Raw genomic sequence first — 19533 nt, 5'->3', positions numbered from 1 at the left:
CACAAGTAAACAGTCTGAGTTGTGGACAGCAAACATATTGTTGCATGGAAACTGCATAGGACATAAAATGGGCTGATAGTACTGATATCTCAAGTCTCAAGTACTGACAGAGAGCCATGTTTAACAGAGAAAAGGATTTCTGCTCTCAGCAAAAAAAAAAAAATCTATAAAACCATCTATCTGTTTGCAACACCTGGCAGATTTAAGAGATTACCTTGAAAAATCTCAGTTCTAGTTATGACAAGCGCATGCTGCACATTGACAAAATCCTTGACAGAAACTGTAAACTAATCCTGAAAATAGAATAGAGTAAAATTATACCCCCCTCAATTAAAACATTATACAAAAAAAGGAATAATTTGGACCAGAACAGTTTTTTATCACATGCACAAAACAAAGGAATCTGTCTACAAGCTTTAGAGTTAAGCTATACAAATAGTTCCCTGTCCTCATGTGCAGGATAATAAAAGAAGATACAAAAGTCCCTTAATCTAGGCCTCTGCTTATTTGAAATTCATGAGCAAAAATGACAAACCAGATTAATAGGAAATCACCTGAGTAATTTAAGCCAACTCTACATACAACCTTTGCTGATATTGTCCCCTTTCTCTAAGCTAGTGCTCCTACCACAACTCCTAATTACAGTGTACCATTTTCACAGTTCAATTTGACCTGTGCATGCATGATATAAATCATGCTTGCAGTACATAATTTATCAGAATATGCACCTATGAAAAGATAAACTATGATTTACTTAAGAATATGTATTTACAGGAACAGAAATTGAACAAACGTATAGTGGAAGGTCATTAAAAAATATACAACTTCAACGATTTGTTTCACCTCAAAAAGGACAGAATATCACCCCATATGAGATGATGGAACATTTTTAGAACAGTTTATTCCAGTCTCTAGTTGCCTCCATGAGGTGCCGCTGACCGTGACCAATCCAATCTTCTTGGCTGTTGAAGAGCCGACCACAAAACCAGCAGTCAAACACCACGGGCTCCTGTCTACCACCTGATCGAGTTTTCACAACCTCATACTTTTTTTTGCTTTTTTTCCTCAACTTCAGTTTCAGGAGGAATCGCTCCCGGACAGAACTCTGTACTGGCCGGGGTCTTGGATCATCGCTGGGAGACGATTGGTCTTTGGTCGAGGAATTCTCCCATAGAGCACCAAGCTCAGAGAGTGCTTGGATTGTTTTCTGAGACAGAGAGACCTTAGTGACAGCACCTTTGTATCTCTTAACTACCTTCATGATATTGGCCACTTCGGGAATGTCAGCATCTGGATGATTGAGCACCACTACAGGTTGGTATCTACGAGGGCATTTGACCTGCTGCAGAGAACTGAATGGGGCAAGCCTTAGTGTCCTTTCAACTTCTTTGGCTACAGGCTTCCATAACACAGTAGTCTCTTTCTCAGTCAGTATTTTATTTGTCAGTCTTCTAGCTTTGTGCATTGTTGCTGGGAGCTCGTCAAACAATGGTTTCCTGCGCCTTTTCCTTTGGCTTGGAGGCCGAATTGGCCTTGGGGCTAGGATAGGTTTCTCTGCTTCACTTGACTGTACCTTTACATTCATTTGAGAGGGTGAAATGCAAGATTCCTTGACATCTTTCTGTGCCGTGTTTTGGATGGTGATCAATTTCTTCACTCCACTGGAGGCATTTGCATTTGTTTTGTTCGATGACACCAGAAAACACTGGGTCTGAGGTCTGGTGGCCAAAAACAAAGGCTGACTGCTTGAGGTGGGAGCACCACTTGTAAGAAGGCTACCAGTAGGAGTGACTATTTTAAATATGACTTTGTTTCCAGTACTTTCACTGGATTGGCTACACTGAGTCCCAGTCTTTGCATCTTGGTTGTTTAATAGTAAGCGTGATTTGGGTGGAGAAATGTATCGCAGCAAAAATGCCTGGCGACCGGATTGCAGAGTGTTAGGTTTGTCTGCAGTGCTCACAGGCATGGCCACAACTGGCCGTGAGCTCAGTGGGAGTTGTGTACTTGCCAGTCTGAGGCCAGGAGCACTGGGGCTCTGAACAAATGGAACAGACCTTTGTACCAAGTAGCAAGTCTGCTGTGTCTTTGCCGTTTTGTCTGTAGGTGTATTATGTGGTGTGCTTGAAAGAAGTACAGGACCCTTAAATCCTGGGCTGTTGATAAAGTAGTGATTTGAGGTGGTGCTAACACCTGGTTGAACAGCAGAGAGAAGTGTTTTCCCTTTTTCATCAGCTCCTGGATTTGGTGCTGATACACCTATCCTCCTGCTGTTTGGAGTGAGGGTTACTCCAGTAGGGTTACTTGATCTTTCTGCCCCTGGCTTCATATAAGATACATTGATCTGAGGATTTGCAGAATTCGTTATCAGTTTGAAACCTGGAGTGGCCTTGACCTGCATCGGCACGGCAAAACGATTCTCCGAAGTTCTTAAGAGTACTGACTGCTTGCCCTCTGGCAACTGAAGAATTCGTAGAGTCGTTTTTGTTTGTTTCAAAGAATCATTACTTGCACTTGAAGACCCAACTCTTTCCTTATGAAGTTGTTGGGTAATGATTGCATCTGAATGTTCCTCCACAAAACTGCCCAAGAGAGTTGAACTATTCTTTGTTTCGGACTGTTTGTTAGATATAGGAATGCTGTCCTCCTCAATTTTAATAATATTGAAGTCTTGGAGCACTGAATCAGGATTTTCATCTTCAGTGGCAGGATCGTCAACACTAGCTATGCATCCCTCAACCTCAATGTCACTATCCAATATCTTTTCTTGAGTAGAGTCTTCTCCATTGCCACTTTCTGTGAATGGTTCTGGAGACTCTGCCAATGTCAAGCTAAACTGTGATGATTCACAAATACTTTCTTTGTCTAGCGAATGTTCAGACATATTGTCAAAGTTTTGGGGAGTGTTAGGTGAAGTGCCAAATGTTTCCTTAGAGTAGTTGTGAAAAGTAAATACTCCTTGGTTTGGTGAATTTTGTGTGCAATTTTCTGAGCCCACAGCACTTTCTCTGCAGCTACCTGAAGTGGGTGTGGATGAGTCTGATGGTACTGCATTCATGGAAAGGTGTTTAAGATGCTGGCTGCTTTTCTGTTCAGTCTCTGGTCTAACCCTATCAGTCTTTTCTGGAGTACTCTGAGAAGATTGGTCATTGTTTTCTTTAGTGTTACAGGGAGAGTTCCCTCTGTGTTGGTCAATGAGTTTGCCTGTTTCTGTATCAGTCATTAATAACTCATCTGCAGCCCCACAGTTTTCAATGGTTTCTTTGGAGACTTGTCTGGAAAGCAATGTTTCCTGAGCAACTTTTGAAGGTGAAGATAAACCACTGACCTTACCAGCACACACTGTTGAAGTATTGCTGATTTGAGAACCACTATGGGAGGCTGCATTAGAGTTAAATGTCGCAGAGACTGAATTATTATCAAACTTACTTCTTTGTGAGCAGGTTGTTTGACTTTGGTGACTTTGGTCGCCCACATGATCAAAATCATTTGTCACAGGATATAACGTATCTGCACAAGTTGAAGACCCAATTAGTAAAGGATTAGTTTGCTCCCCAATATCATTTCTAGGTGGGGTGGAATCAAGGTTGCAAACAGAAGTTTCTTCCTCCTCAATCTTTACTTTTACTGCCATAATATCATCTTGTTCCATCTGTATGCAAGATCCAGTTCTTGGTGAAAGAGCAAAGCAATGTGATGTTGAATTCTTGCTGTCAGAGAACTCCCCATTCTCATTAGAGATTTTGCTTTTATACTGCACAGGATTTGGTGCTGAGGAGCCCACATCTTCAACCAAGGAATGGTTCTGAGTGGATGAATCTTGCTTTGCTGTTGGTATTACTTTGAGAACTAAATGTTTTTTGCCATCAACCATCTTGAATCCCATTACTTTGGTTGTACAGTTGGGGGGAAGAGAGATTTTGTTCTTAACCATCAGAACAGTCAGTCCATTAGGGCTGGTGTGACTTGCGGCATCAGAACTTGCAGAGTTGTCACATTCCTGTAACATTACTGGCATTGACTGCTCCGTATTATGAGAACCTTTGCTCCAATTTTTGTTGTCCTTTTTTGCTACAGTCCCATCCACAAAGTGGTGGGTCTCCTCAAGGGATTTCTCTGGTTTGATTAGCCTGCCATTTTGGTTTGGTAAACTCCCAGAAAGACAGTTCAGTTTCGATATCCTCTGAGCCTCCTGTGCTTCAGTACTCTTTTTCATGAAAAGTTTTAAGGTTGCAGATGCTGAATTCCCACTGTCCTCTATACTTTTCCATACATTCCTTCTCTCAGCCTCCTCTTTGTGAACAGCTGCCATGTGCTTTTTAAGATACTCGCTTCTTGCTGCACCATATCCACAAAACTGACAAGTGAAGGGGAAAGTACCCGAGTGAGCTTTCATATGCTTCTGGTGATCCTCTTCGTTTGAGCTGATATGTCTGCATTTTGAACACTTCCATGGACTCTCATTATGATGATGGATGTGTTGGACGAATGTACCTGCATCCACAGTTGTAAAGTCACACCAGTCACAGTTAAACTGCCCGTTTAGACTGTGACACATGATGTAGTGTCTGGTAAGCAAAAGCAGAGAGTACTGAACATCATTGTCGCATAGCTCACAGGTAACCAGGGTATTCCTGTGCTCAATCCGATGGCGTTGAAGAGCAGGGAACTCATTTGTGACAAAACCGCACAGGTCACATGGGTATGTAGGAAGGGTTCCTTTATGGGCTGCTCGAAAATGTTTAAGGAGATCATTGGGGCTATATGTGGAATCATCTTTACACACTGAGCATCCAAAACTCAGAATCTTTCCGGAGAAAACAGCCCCCTGCTGATTTTTACAATGGGCTTTATTGAGTGTTTGTTTCTCTTTCTTGGCAGAACTCCCATGTTCCTTAATGGAAGATTCTTCTGCATTATTGAAGAGTGACCCATCTGCCACTTCTCTGAAATGCTTATAAACAAAGTCTTTTACCTTTTCTTTTTCATCCCCTATTACTGAAATGTTGCAGTTTTTGGCAGAATCGTGAGGTATTGTGAGGTCTTCTTCCATAGTTGTAAATCTACAGATATCTGTAAGAGAAGTAAACAAAATGTGTTCATTAGTACAAGCAGAAGGATCCCACTTACTCTAAATGCATTTAACATTGCTGTAAAGCAGAAAAACAACACAATGTGTTACAGTGCACTTTTCCAATGATACATGACAATCCCTTTTTTCAGAGATACTCGGCCATTGGTGATCAGGTTGCTGAGGATTTCACGCCCATTCAAGCAGACCACATGGGTTTTGCTGCAGCATTTAAGTGGTGGTGGGCCACCTTGAAACAAAGACTATCTCTCCTAACATTACAAGAAATAAATAAACCTATATTAAATAAAATATTAACATTCAGGTAAAAAGGATTTGCCTAAGTTGCTCATAATATGAAATACAGCAGGTTTGTATACCATTAAAACACAACAAAAAAAAAAACGAGAATGTTACCAACTCAAAGGCTTTGATTTGTACATCTTAGAAGTAGCTCAATGAAATGGAAAATGTCAGGGTTCTCACACCTTCTTAAACATTTAATTGAAGAACTTTACAAGGATTTCTCTGGCCCATTTCCCATAAATTTCAATGACCCAACACAGCATAATTTGAGACATGGATAAAGGTTAATTACAGTTATACCACTGAGAATATTTATAATGAGAAGTAGCAGACTTGATTGAAGCTCATGGACAAGTAAAACTAGAAATACCACCTTGCGGTTTTATGGATGATTCACACACATCTTAAAACTGGCAGCACAAAAATATCTATATAATCAGCACAGTTTCAAGATGGGCACTCAAGAAGAGTGTCATCAATTCAGTATCTGACTAAATGTGTCCCCTTCTGTTCCTGAATTATGGCACTGAATGATGAAACGTATTTTTGCAGAACCTGACAAAGCTGACCTTTGATGTTTTAGATATAAAACGTCATCACTTCCTCATTTTATCCTGTTAGGTGTTTTTTGTGAAATTTGGTCATAATTAGCGTATGAATTCTTGAGTTATGATCAAAAACATGTTTTGAGGTCACAGTCACTTTTGATCACCAAATTCTAATCAGTTCATTGTGAGCCTAAGTGACGTTTGTGCCAAATTTAATGAAATTCCCTCAAGGCCTTCTTTAGATATTGCATTCATGAGAATAAGATGGGCGCAAGGTCACAGTGACCTTGACCTTTGATCTAGTTCATTTATCACTGAGTCCAAGTGGACTTTCATGCCAAATTGTAAAAATGTGTCTTATCACTTTTATATTGTCCTGTGTTACAGTGATGGCAGATAGCACCAAAAGAACTTTAATTTCTAATCTTGCACAAAATACATGAATGCAAACACTTTCACTGACGCATGACTGTTTACATAAACTTTCAAGGTCTTTATTTTTTCCCCCTCAAACTCACAAACTTTCAAGATTTCAAGACCTGTGGGGACCCTGAGAAGGCAAACTGTGTTCTCCCACACTGAGACCTCTATCCTACCAGGCTAGTAACAACGTTCAGTCAACAATTATGCACTTACTAATACATTTAAGTATGTATGGATAAAACCTAGCATTTAGTTACAAATGAATAAAGGGCCAAAGAACAATGTGTTAATAACAGTAGGCCTGTTTGTCGATGTTTTACCATTACTGCTTACTGTGAACATTCACATGGCATACCTTTGTTAGCAGAATCTATAGAATGTGTCATTTTACAACAAAATCTGAATTGTCCCCTAAAAACTTTAATTACTGCAGTGAGGACTAGCCTTACACCCCTTTTCCACCAAACTTAGCACACCTTCATGGCTTTTTTTGACATGGGAAAACCTGCTAAAAATAGGTGACAGACTCATTCCATTCCCACTGCCAGTAGAAAAGCATACTTGTCTGCTGCTGAGCCATGCCTCTGCTTTGTTTTTTTTTCCTGATGCGTCACATTCAACATCACAGAAAGGCCTGAAAACAGGCTAGTCGTTCTGCATCACAGACAGGCCCGAAAACAGATTAGTAAATAGAAAGCAGCATGGAGGCCGGAGAAAAATGTTATGGTTGTTACTTTTTATGTACATATATATATATATATATATATATATATAGATAGATAGATAGATAGATAGCGCTTACTTATTCAGTCTGTCTTTCAAACCCGGTGCAGACTAATTTGAAACAATGTTTGAGTGCTGCTTGGGTGGAGACTGATGGTATTTTGTCATGGCGCGGTACTGTATCTTGCTGGTCAAGGGGCTAAAATTAGCGCTTTCACCTGGGTGTTGTATTTCCAATACTGCTGACTGGAGCCAGAGCCAATAAATACCTGTGACTACTGCAGATCACTTGACCTGGATGTGAATATCGATTGTTACCTTTCCCATTACATACAAAAGCCAGATATTAACAGGTGTTAGTGTTTTTTTGTGCAGTAGGAAAGGGGCTATAAACACCTTTTATTTCATGGACATTATACAAGTCATCACAGGACAAAATATTAAACAAAGCTCTGATGCAGGCTACAATTCCTAAATGCAGAGATATTTATTTGTCTCAGTTGGGAGTGAAGTTGGAACCCCTGAAGAAAAAAAAAATACTGAAATCAATAGTGTTGTGTACAAATGTATATAATGTAAGGTCAAGGTAATATACAGTCATCAAGTGCTAATGGCTAATGGTCTATGTTACTGGTCTGGGAAATGAAGAGGAGCCTGTATTTGCTCCTGTTTGTATCTAAAAGCACTCAAACCCGACGCAGAGTTTGTATTTTTTTTAAAAAAGTATTATTCTGTACTTTCAGAATCAGTCTAAGGACTGCACACTCCAGAAGGAGGAGCTGATGACTGTCCAGTGTGTTTTGGAGTCAGTTTAACAATATTGAAGAAGTAAATTAGCAAAATTTCAAATGTCCAGTTTATGTGCTAGAGGCCTGACCATCTATCCCCCACAGCAATTACGTGCTTGAGAAAGGTTTTTCTTCACAGCTGGAGAGAGAATGTTTGACAGCATAGTGGAGAAATCCACTTTTTGCCCCTTTCTCCCCCATTTTCTTAAGAACACACTCACCAATTTCCGTTTCTACAAGTAATAACATTTAGCTGGTGATACTGGTCAGTAAATCAGTCCACACATAATTATATGCTACATTTAAAGAAACTTAAGCTGTAATAAAGAGGAAGCAGAGGATAAACTATTACCTTAAACACATGCAACATTAAAATACTTCTGTAGGGAATTAACTTCCTATATATAATATACAGTATATAGAACCCACTGTGCCCCCACCAATGACCCTCAGATTTAGAGAAAATGTTGTTAACTGTAGCACCCCAAAAAAAAGCCAAAATAAGATACTGAGAGACATTTAGTCAAAACAGAATCACTCTAGTTTGCATACCAGTGCTGTCAGTGCAGACAGAAATGACACACATTGCTTGGCAAGTATGCTGCCTGGTCACTGAAGGCTCAATCAGAGTGGTTAGAGGAAACAAATCCTACCAATCAGATTACTCCAGTCTCTCCTCCCTACTTGCATGCAAATTGACTTCTTACAGACTTGTTCTAGCTCTCATGCTAAGCTTTTCAATACAGTGTACACACAGGACACTGCATATGCATTTGCCTTGTTAAAGCCTCAAGCTTCTCATGACATTACATTGACAGCTTATTGTTCTCTGTGACCTTCACCCTTTATCTTTCCTCTATTTTGAGCTAGTAGCTTTGCTCGAAATGTGCTCAGCTGCTTCTGAAGGTAAGACATCATAGTCTTTGTTGTGATTTATCAAATATAAAATAAAAGACAAATAAAAGAAGGAGAAATAAGAAAACCCCAACTGTGAAGAACCACCAAGATATGCAAAGGTACGTTTAAAGGAACACTTCACCCACAAAATAATCATTTCAATATCAATAGCCCTTTTTAGACAGGAACTGTGCAAATTTGCAGGAAAGCCCAATCAGTCTTTTTTCAGCATTGGCAGTATAAAAACAAAATCTGGGAGTGCAGCAAAATGCCACCTACCTAATTTTGTTTATACAGAATGCGCCTTTTTCAGGGCAATGGGGGATGTGAGCAAGTAACAAAACGTGTAGCTCAACGTGTGACGTAACCAGTGACGTCGGAGGGAAGCCGCGGCTAGTCAGGCAGCGATAGTCAGGCGGCGATTCTCTCATAAATCGGCCCATTCTTCACCGTCCCCATCATCTGACGATTAATGGCCTCTTCCTTTGCGAGGGCAAGGAGGGCACGCAATGCCTTGTCTCCCCAGGTTTACGTTTCCCTCTTGCTACTAGCTGCTCTCTAATTCCTACTATCAGCCTTCACGGTGAATGAAGAATTCAAAAACTGAGAAAACGGAAGTCATAGGGGGCCACTTTTAACAACAATTTTATCAAAACATCTGTTGACAAACACTCACACAACTTTTGTAGTGTAGTCCAAGTCTCATTTATCCAGTCATATCCAGCTCAGTACTTTCCAAACACAGGGTTTGCACACAGTTTCATGGCCACAATTTCCAAACTTCTCCATGACTTTTCAAGGACCCATAAGAAAATAAGTTTTTTTTCCAGCCCAACTTGCCTGGCGTTTTTCAAACATATCAAATTCAAACTCTCTTCAAATATAATACTAGCTAGCTGGCATGCAGGAAGGGGGGGACCAACCCAGGCAGAAAAAAATGAAACGTTCCTGATGGTAAACAAAATGTTGTCATGCAGGTACATATTAAAGGTACGTTAAGAGCTAAAAAAAAAAAAAGTAATTTGCTGTTTCATTACATAGAGAGTTATACACGGAAGATTACTGTAACAATCTCATAATACAAAATTAAATTCCATGACTTATTCAAGACTTTCAATAATTTTGACTGATTCCATGACTTTTCCAGGCCTGGAAAATTTGATAGTGAAATTCCATGACCTTACGGGTTTTCCATGACCGTGGGAACCCTGCAAACACATATATTTTCGCTACAACTTTACAATACAAAACACTACCACTGCTTTTAACAGCACGGACATACGATCTGCATTAAACATCTGCAGACACTGCACTCACATGGACGCACACATGGGTCCATTAACAGTACAATTGAGGGGACAAGTCCAGCACTGCGGTATGGCAGCTTAACTGGCTTGATCACAGTCTTTCAGACTAGATTAGAGTGTAGAACGAGACTGGAGTATCCGCTGTCGACGTGTTAGCTATGCGTAAAATCTGCAGGATAATAAAAAATCGGCTACACACATACATCCGCACAGGGGTTTGTGCACACCCTTGCGGAAAAGGTGGAAGGTGACATTCAAGTCGCTAGGGACCAAAGCAGACCCTCATAACCATAAGGAAACTATAAATAAAGGTTACAATTGCGGTCATGTCTTTATATTGCACAGTGCTGTGGTACAAGACACCACTGGACATGTGCAGCACTAATGGTCATACTAATAACAATAATCATATGATAATTCTTGAATCAAATTTAAAGTTACAGGGTAGTAAATTTTAATAGTGTCTAAGCCAGTAAATAAGTGCCAAAACACCACCCACCTGGTCAACTTTTTTTTCAGATTCTAAGGCCCACACTCAATATATAGTTCTATTGCTGCAGTAAGAATAAATGGTAAAATTATATTTAATAAGCAGTTATTACCTGTACTTCTTGAGGACAAACTCAAACATTAATGCATGTTGTGTCTGAAGAAGAGGGGTTTGTAGTGTGGCCACTGCGCCTGTAAAACACAACAAGAAAATTACAGGTTTTCAAGCTGCAGAACTGAACTTTCTGTTTAAATACTATTAACCATGTGCGTGACTTAAATATGGAAAATTGTGCCTGAGAAATGTATTTGCGGAGAACATCTTGTTGAACAAAAAACGTGAGAATAACATAAAAATCTCTCCTATCGACAGAAAGCAGTCAACACTGCTATTCATGCCACACTGCTGAGACCCATGTTACTAGCTGGACTTTGAATAGGCTACTTAGAATTTTGGTGACATGTTTCACACCTTGAAATATTTCAATCTGAGTAGGGCTCCAGATTTACCCGCAGACAATGTGTTCTTTTTACTCTGATCTCAAAAAACAAACAAACAACTTTGAGGCAAAAACTTTGCTATGATGGTGGGATATCTGCTATTGAAACAGCTGAGGCTATCAGGACCTAAAGGAGCTCTGTGGAGTTTTTCACCTCTAGTGATAGGAGCAGACTTTAATGAGAGGGACCCTTTGATATCTGCACGTGGGTGACACAATACACATTCCTGTTTTACACTATTCCACTGCTCTACAGGTGGCAGCAACAGCCAAGAAACACAGCAATGCATCAGCAAAGACAGGGAAGAAGAGGAATGCAAGCTCGTAAACATGGATGGAAACAATGCAAGATTTAAAATACTTTGATTACAATTGAAAATTCTCTTTGCAAATAATTAGGAAGGAAATGCATTAGCCACATTTGTTAGAGCTCAAACATAACTTAAATATAACTTTAGTTTGTTCACAAAAAAACTCCACATACTCCCTTTTGATTCAATGGAATTATCTGAGCACAAATTGCAGGTGGAAAAGTGAAAGACACTGCATAACTCTTTAATATATAATCATCTAAAAAATGATTAGCCTGCAATACTATTAATAACAATGGATTGTCTATTTTACCCTCACTAAGAAACAACATGCTAAATTCATTATCTCCAAGGTAAGAATCAACTTTTCTTCATTTTCATGTCACTGTAAATTTTTGGCCGTACACACAAATCTTTTGCTGTTATTTCTATATATATTTTACAGGCTATCTGATTCATCTAATAAAAGAAATTCAGCAACATGTTTTAGTAGGCCATCCTTATTGCAGCCCTTGTCACTTCAAAGATGAACTCTTCTTCTTTAAGTGTAGTATTTTTTGTCTGCGTGTGTGTGCTGTGTACATAAAGATACATAAATAAGTTAATTCTAAAATATATGGGTTATAGGCCGGCTTTTCACTGATAGCAAGATCGGTTAAGCCTACTTTGCATCAATCATATTTATAACTGTTGAAGTATTAGAGCATAAACAGGAACACACCCTGTACAAGAGAAGTGTGAGAGGTGTTCTAAGTGTGCAAGAACTGCAGTGCTTTTAGGATCACAATCCTTTTAATGACAGAACTAATGCAGTGTTACATGTGGAGCTGAAACTCTTACTTGATAAGTCAACTGACAGAAAATCATTAAACAACAAACTTGATGAGTGACTACTCATTTAAGAGGGGAACACTGCCCAAGTTGAGAATTCCAATATGTTATTTTCATGGCAAGGTTCTTGGATTTGGGAAACTGTCATTCACATGTACTAATATTTTGAACTGTCTAAGACCACAGGAATAACATGCATGAATTTTGAAAATGGTCATAGTTCCCCTTTAAGTCATTGTTTTCTACAAAACATTCCCAAGCTGAAGCTTCTCAAATGTGAGGACTGGCTGCTTTTCCTTATCGCATGCAGTGGTTTCCAAACATTTTCCTTCTCTATCATTGAGTAAACTGATGACCCCTGACATATCTTATGAGTATATCATATTATATACAATGCATAACAAAAACAGTAGAGGCCAACTGATAAACTGTACAATTAACCCAAACAGTGCATGAAATAACTGCAGGAAGTTTGTTTGTCTGAGCAATTTGGATTAATTTTGAGCAGATTATTTCCTGTTCCTCTTCCTTATCAAAATCTTTCAAACATACATTACCCACAATGCAACTGACTGCCGACAGTTTGGTCTGAGATTTTGCATAGTATGAAAGCTTGCAGCGAAGATGAGGATCTGCAAGCTAACTCTGGAGGAGCTCCCTCTAGAGACACTAAAGTCTTTACAGTACTTTTTTCCCCCACATATGCAGTAGTACTCCTAACACCTGGAAACACACTTTGGTGGAACTGGTGGAGTTCCCCTTTAATATCTTTGGCTTGTGGACTGTTATGCAAAACAAGCACTGTGATAACATCACACTGTCTTTAGGAAACAAGAACAGGCATTCTTTAAATCTTCTGTCATTTCATTGACCAAACAATAACGGCAGACTAGTTAAATGGCGGTTTTAAAAGTGTAATATTTGTGGAGCAGTCACTTTAATATTTAAGGTTTTTTTTATCTGTTTGAACACAACAGAATAACTTTTACACCTTTATAAATGAGTAGGCATAATTCTATTGAACCAACAATGACATAGTGATGGAGGCAGCATCGAGACAACTTGCAGGGAATGCAGGGAAATTATTATTATTATTATTATTCTGAAATATTTCCTGTGTGTGCAATTATGTACCTGATATAGAGGTAAAAAAGCCTTAACACCTAGAGCAGGGGTAGGCAACCTGTGGCTCCAGAGCCACATGTGGTACTCCTCAGTGGCTCCCAGTGGCTTTGACAAAAAACTATATTAAAATGAATAATGGTTATTTTTACATTTTTAATTGTCAATCATCAGTGTTGTATTAAGTGACTCTTACATTCTCCACCTGTAAAAATATGTAGCCCATACACAGAATAAAAACCATGTTTTAACATTTCATTAAGAAAAATGTGCGTCTATGGCCGGGCGCCTTTTACTTTAGATTTTGCCAAGCCTCCATGGCAGTGGCTAGTCTTGAATATCCATAGCAGCCCAGCGACTCATAAGGTTTTCAAGTTGACCACAAATCAAAATAGGATAAAAACTGTACATGAAAGTGGTCTTTGCCTCTATGAAGATTTTACTTTTTTACAAACAAAAACTGTGCTTTCAAACAATGTATTTTAAGTGTTTTAATTAAAAATCGTGACACACCAGAGATGGGCTAATGCTAATGAATTTTCAAAATATTATCATATAAAAACTTTTTGAATCAATAATACTTGTCAAACATAAAGTGAGGCAGCAATTGATATTTAGAGCTCAGGAAATAAAACAATTATTTTAGAAGTGACCCTACCTGTTCAAGTTCTTTACACACATTTAATGGCTGAAAAATGTATGAAAATCTTTTACAGTACTTTGCATCATGCTTTAATGTTTTCTAAGCTCCAAGCTCAAAATCAATTATGTGTTTTAGGTGAAAAAAATCAGCGTTATCCTGCCTGACTGGAATTGTTACTCGGTATGACACCTTATGTGTTTTCACATGAATTGTCATTTAACTAGAACTGTCTACACTGTCAAAAAAAAAATCACTAAAGATGTAAATTCAGTGTTGTTTTTCTCAGAGATTTGGCAAGTAACCCATTTCCCAATATTTTTTTATCATTTATTATATTTTCAAAGATTCTATGTACAGACAACTCATATAGGCTACTCTGTATTTCACGTGGAGCCCCTTTAACACGGAGACCCTGTGCTGAATAGGATTGACCAGCACACACTTCCAACTTATGAGGAAAATGGGAATCATCATTACAGGACCACAGATGTGAACAGTTCTGCAGTTAAAGAACATGTCACAAAGCTGCCGTAGACTTTTGTTATGACCTCTCAGAAGAACAAATTTAAGAACAAGGAAGCGAACTGAAAAAAAAAAAAAAAACCAACAAAAAAAAAAAAACCTTGAAAACAGGGATGCCTGATATAAATTATCGGTCGATAATAGGACATTTTAATTTTTATGCATTATTCCGATAATTAAAATTATAGCAGATAAATAATGCCAATAATACAAGGCCAAACTGCTTACATTAACTTAACAAGGGCAGCATCTGCACAGCTGACACAGTGGGTGTACCTTTAAACTTGGCTTGTGAGCCGCCAATCAACATAGAGAAGAATAACAACAACAACTGCAAAACACTGTTTATAGGGCAAAACATGGCGCTGTGTGGACATCTTTCACAGTTCCAGAGGAAGACAACAGGATTGTGCAAAGGGTCTGATCTCCGACCGCCCAACAGAGGTTGGACACGGCGTTGAAGGACCGTCTCCAGAGTGTTAGCAAGACTTTGTTGTTAAAATTATTAAAAACCACTAGCCATATGATGCTACAGTTAGTGATTATTTGTATGGTTACCTCTCTGGCTGCATGTGTGTGTGAGACACAGCCACTTGTTTGTCTGAGTTGAGTGCTAGTGTGTGAGGTGAATCAAAAGCACATCCCTATTCTGCTTGGTAGTTGTAGGCTAGTCTGTCGGGGAACAGTGAGATAGCGCCTTAGTGAGTTTATGAAAATGCAGCTTGACGATATAAACATTTCATACACCAGATGTAACACGGACCTGCTGATGCACATTCAATCCATTCATATGAGTCAGCTGTCACTGTTTGTCTCTGTTAGTAGAGATTCCACTGTGCAGTGTAGTTTATACACTTTACTGATACACCAGGTTACTACACAGTAACACTGGGGTTCATAATTTCCCTCTCTCTTACTGTTAACTATAAATTTAATACTGATCAAAAGTCATTTTACTTTCACATCCTTGTATTTATTATGTTCATCTGTAGTCTATGGTGATATGGGGGTAGGGGTGGTGAGGGTAAGCCATTCGACAGTACCACAGAATATCTCCCCCTTTTTCACAGCCTGATGTTGGCAGGTACAAATGTTCTTTGTTTTTGTTGTGTTAGCAATAGTGATGTCAGTTTGATTTGGTTCAGTCAGAGTTATGGAACAGTACTAAATCATTCATATTTTCTCATTACTTCTTTCTTACCCTCAGGTGTACATAAACTACAGGTTATACACTTCTTTTGAAAATACAAAATTTTTGAAAAAAAAAAATCAATATCTGTGCATACCACTAGAAATGTAACTAAAGAGCCATGTGAAGCTTTTTTTTTTTACTAAATAAACAATAAAAAACTAAACAATAACTTAGCCTCATAATATAACAATAGTAATAGTTACACTCAAAGCCATCACTATGTGATATTGTGTGATATCAACACATAATAGTAACATAAATATATAATTGGCAACACTCACACAATAAAGCCTGTGACAGAGAGTTGAGGTTTTATTTCATTTATAACACTTTTTGTAGCTTTTTTTTTTTTTTTTTTTTTTTGCATTTCACTATATGAGGTGCCAAGTGACAGTTATCTGGTATGACACTGTGTGGCTGCAATGTTAAATAATTCTTAGACTTTTTAAAACCCTAAATACATTTTCATATCACCTGATAAAACAGATGAACAGATTCAATAAATGTGTTTTTTTAATGAACTTTTTCCTTATTTTTATTACATAAGAGGCTTTGGACATAAAAACTGGCACGTCATTGGCCCTAGCCTAGTTATGAAGTCCAAATCCAAAGAGGCACAAGTCTCTAAGGATAATAAGCAATGTAACAGTGCGTAGAGAGATTTGTTGGCCTTCGCCACCAAAGCACCAAAGTTAAATTACCAAATAATCATAAACAGCTTACTGTAGAGTAGCCACCTGGTAGTTAAACGTATAAATGAATGTGAATTTTAGGCCTAATAATACTTAAGACTTAGTAGGCTGTGCTTCCTTCATTATAAGGCTAAAATATGTTTTGCAGCTCCAGACAGATTTTGCTCTTTTGATAGTAAAGGTTGCCGACCCCTGACTTAGAGTGCTGATTACAGGTTTTACCACCTTAATTCAACATTACACTTCTAAAGTATTAATGTTTTGACCTTCCAACTTTATATGTCTTAGCTGTCAACCCTGTGGATGTGAGGAAGCCATGTTGGGGGAAAAATGGCTGCCATGATTTTATGACTTAACTGCACTGGCTACTTCAAGACTGGTAAAATGTGATTTGTGCCAACACTGTCTTCACAAACACTCAGGCTGACTTTAAGCAGGTATACCACGAACATACTTGAAAACATGGAATTGATACGATCCAAATCAAACTCAAGTAGAATACAGCTACTACTTAGCTTTTATTACTTCTATTTAAACTGGATATGTGAAACTAATAGTGTAGTTAACCTGGACAGGACTTTTGTGAACACCTGGGCTGCATACAGGTAGGCTACTCCGGCCCACCATCGAGATGGGATAGATAGAAACGAAGCTTAGGGATGAGAGGAAAAGTTGCATCGTCTCCTAACTGCAATTCCACTCTTCGTCAGTAACACAACACAGGCACAAGTACAACATGTTGCAAAAATGTGACTCTCAGCCTTAACCTTCCTACTCGACATCTTTTCAAAAACATTTAATTTGTTCACTTCTTCGAGTGACTTGCTCAATAGTCGCTTAAGTTTAGGGAAACGCGAGGGAACGCTGCATCAGTGGGAGAATTAAAGGCTGTAGACAGACAGCAACAAAAGACTACACAATGTAAGCAGTGATATTTTAATGCACTGTAACAATTTATGATCGGCACATGGAAAATATGGGAGCCGCTTAAGTTCGCGATTATGTTAGTGTCTGTGGAGTTTAATAACCAGTTATTTTACACCAAAATAAAGTCCACACCCACGCGAAGATATTTAAAGTTGCAGAAAATGTGTTATTTCTTACTATGAACTCGATGGAAGTTCAGGCGGCGTCCCGTCAACGTCCGACATTATGAAAAGAAGGTATAGGTTGAAAAAACACACAGCAGAAACATTTCCCTTCCTCGTCTCCTCTCTATGGATCCACAGCGACGGCGGCCATGACAGTCCATCCGGGTACCGATGTGCTCTTGACACTCATGTAGAAGCGGATGAATATGTATTGCTTGTCAAATACCAAACTAGTGCCGTGAAGGGCATATTTCTCGTAGTAAACACAGTTAAAACAACTTTGAAGTGAAAATGTATTCTGTTTAACCAGACGCCCATAAGGACCTGACGGTGTGTTCGCAGCATGAGCCCTACGTCATTCGTTGCCCGTGTGTGTGTGTGTGTGTGTGTGTGTGTAGGCTACTAGGTGGAAGAAGAAGCAATGAGCAGCAATGGCGGATATACGCCATTTCCTATTGAATCCGTTACATGTAGGCTGATAATGCCTTCGTTGCTCCCTACAAAGTAATCATTTATTTTTCTACTCTAAATACCTATATTAATCATGTCTCTCTCTCCTACTGTCCCTGTCTAATACACAGACAGACATACACTCATTCACTCACTCTCTCACAAATACACACACACACACACACACACACACACACGCAAACTTACTATAATGGCGGATGTGAAGCTGACACATTGTTACCTCATCATCCTACATTGAAACATTGCAGCATTGTAGCAGCTGTGCACTACCAATGTTTCACATTAGCTATATCAATATTCCTTGGTGGGTAAATGTGTTTTAAAGATGCCCGTTGAATTTTATGTGTCTCTGCTTGATTTCCTCTTTCTCTCTGCCCCTTTATGTATTGACTGAGCATTAGGATATGGACAGCCATTAACCATTTCAACTGAGACACTACCATAGAGTTGATAATTCAGTTGATTATGACTCTGCTTAACCAAACACACAAAGAGGATGATAGAAACAAATAGAGATCAACTATTTGCCAGTAGACTATAGGCTAGATAAAACGTACATTTTTATCGCAAGCAGTATTGGGAAGGTTATGTTTGAAATGTAATTGGTTACAGATTGGTAGTGACCCTGTTGTAATAATTAATATAACTTTTAATTAATTTATTAAAATAAAGTAAATTATTACGTTTGATCACTCTTTGAATGCTATTCTTCTTTGAGTTAAATGGCAGTTGGTAAATCAGCTTTCAGGCGCATTACCACTACCTGCTGGACTGGAGTGTGGAGCAGTAGTTTGGCAGGAAACACAACATAACAAAACAAAACAAAACAAAACAGAACAAGCAAACAAAAAAACTGTAAATTTTCTCTACAATTATTGTTACTCTTCAATAATTAAATAGAGGCTTACCTAGGGTCCTTGATGTCTTTCCAAGTAGATTAATGTTATTCTGTGCTAACTCTTGTCTTTCTCCTTCTTACCTGTGGCAATCTATTAGTACATGTTTGACTGTTTCCAGTTTATCACAGTGTTTACATAGTCCAGTAGGATGCTTCCCTATTCTATGGAGGTCGTCATTTTGAATTAAAAACTGAGTAGCAGGTGGCACCTTGTATGGTAGCCTGGGCCACCAGTGTATGAATGTGTGTGTGTGAATGGGTGAATGTTACTCGTAATGTAAAAAAGCGCTTTGAATGGTCGGATGACTAGAAAGGCGCTATACAAATGCAGGTCCATTTGCCATTTACCATTTAATCCTGTATCCTCAGGTAGGCAATGACTATCTCTTCCCTTGGACTCCCACTCTGTAATCTACCAACACTTACATGTTTTTGAATACTGTAAAAGTGTCTTCCTGTGTCAAGTTGATTACTTGCCTAATCTATTGCTAAAGGAGCAGTGTGTTAGATTTGTGAGGATTTAGTGGCATCTAGTGGTAAGGATTGCAGACTGCAACCAGCTGAAACTTCTCCCATTTAGAATCCTTCAGTGTTCATTGTTCAGGAGGTTTTTAAGAGCCCAGTTATCCACAGGGCTTTCCTCTTCTCCAAAACAAACTGGCTCTCTGATTGTGCCCGTACCTAAAAACAATAAACCTAAGGAACTTA

General features: G+C 38.7%; 1 protein-coding gene across 1 annotated transcript; it reads right to left on the bottom strand.

The window, feature by feature from the left end:
• Window positions 1-379: 379 nt before the first annotated feature.
• Window positions 380-17852, bottom strand: LOC117247321 (zinc finger protein 518A). The gene is made up of 3 exons (XM_033611778.2): window positions 17470-17852; window positions 10666-10744; window positions 380-5073 (listed from the first exon to the last, which is right to left on the bottom strand). Exon 3 carries the CDS (start codon window positions 5051-5053, stop codon window positions 890-892), a length of 4164 nt encoding a protein of 1387 aa, XP_033467669.1. The 5' UTR covers window positions 5054-5073; window positions 10666-10744; window positions 17470-17852; the 3' UTR covers window positions 380-889.
• Window positions 17853-19533: the final 1681 nt, after the last annotated feature.

The sequence above is a fragment of the Epinephelus lanceolatus genome, chromosome 21 (genome assembly GCF_041903045.1).
Source record: "Epinephelus lanceolatus isolate andai-2023 chromosome 21, ASM4190304v1, whole genome shotgun sequence".
In the NCBI taxonomy this organism is placed as follows: Eukaryota; Metazoa; Chordata; class Actinopteri; order Perciformes; family Serranidae; genus Epinephelus; species Epinephelus lanceolatus.
This window is presented reverse-complemented; position numbering and strand designations above follow the sequence as displayed.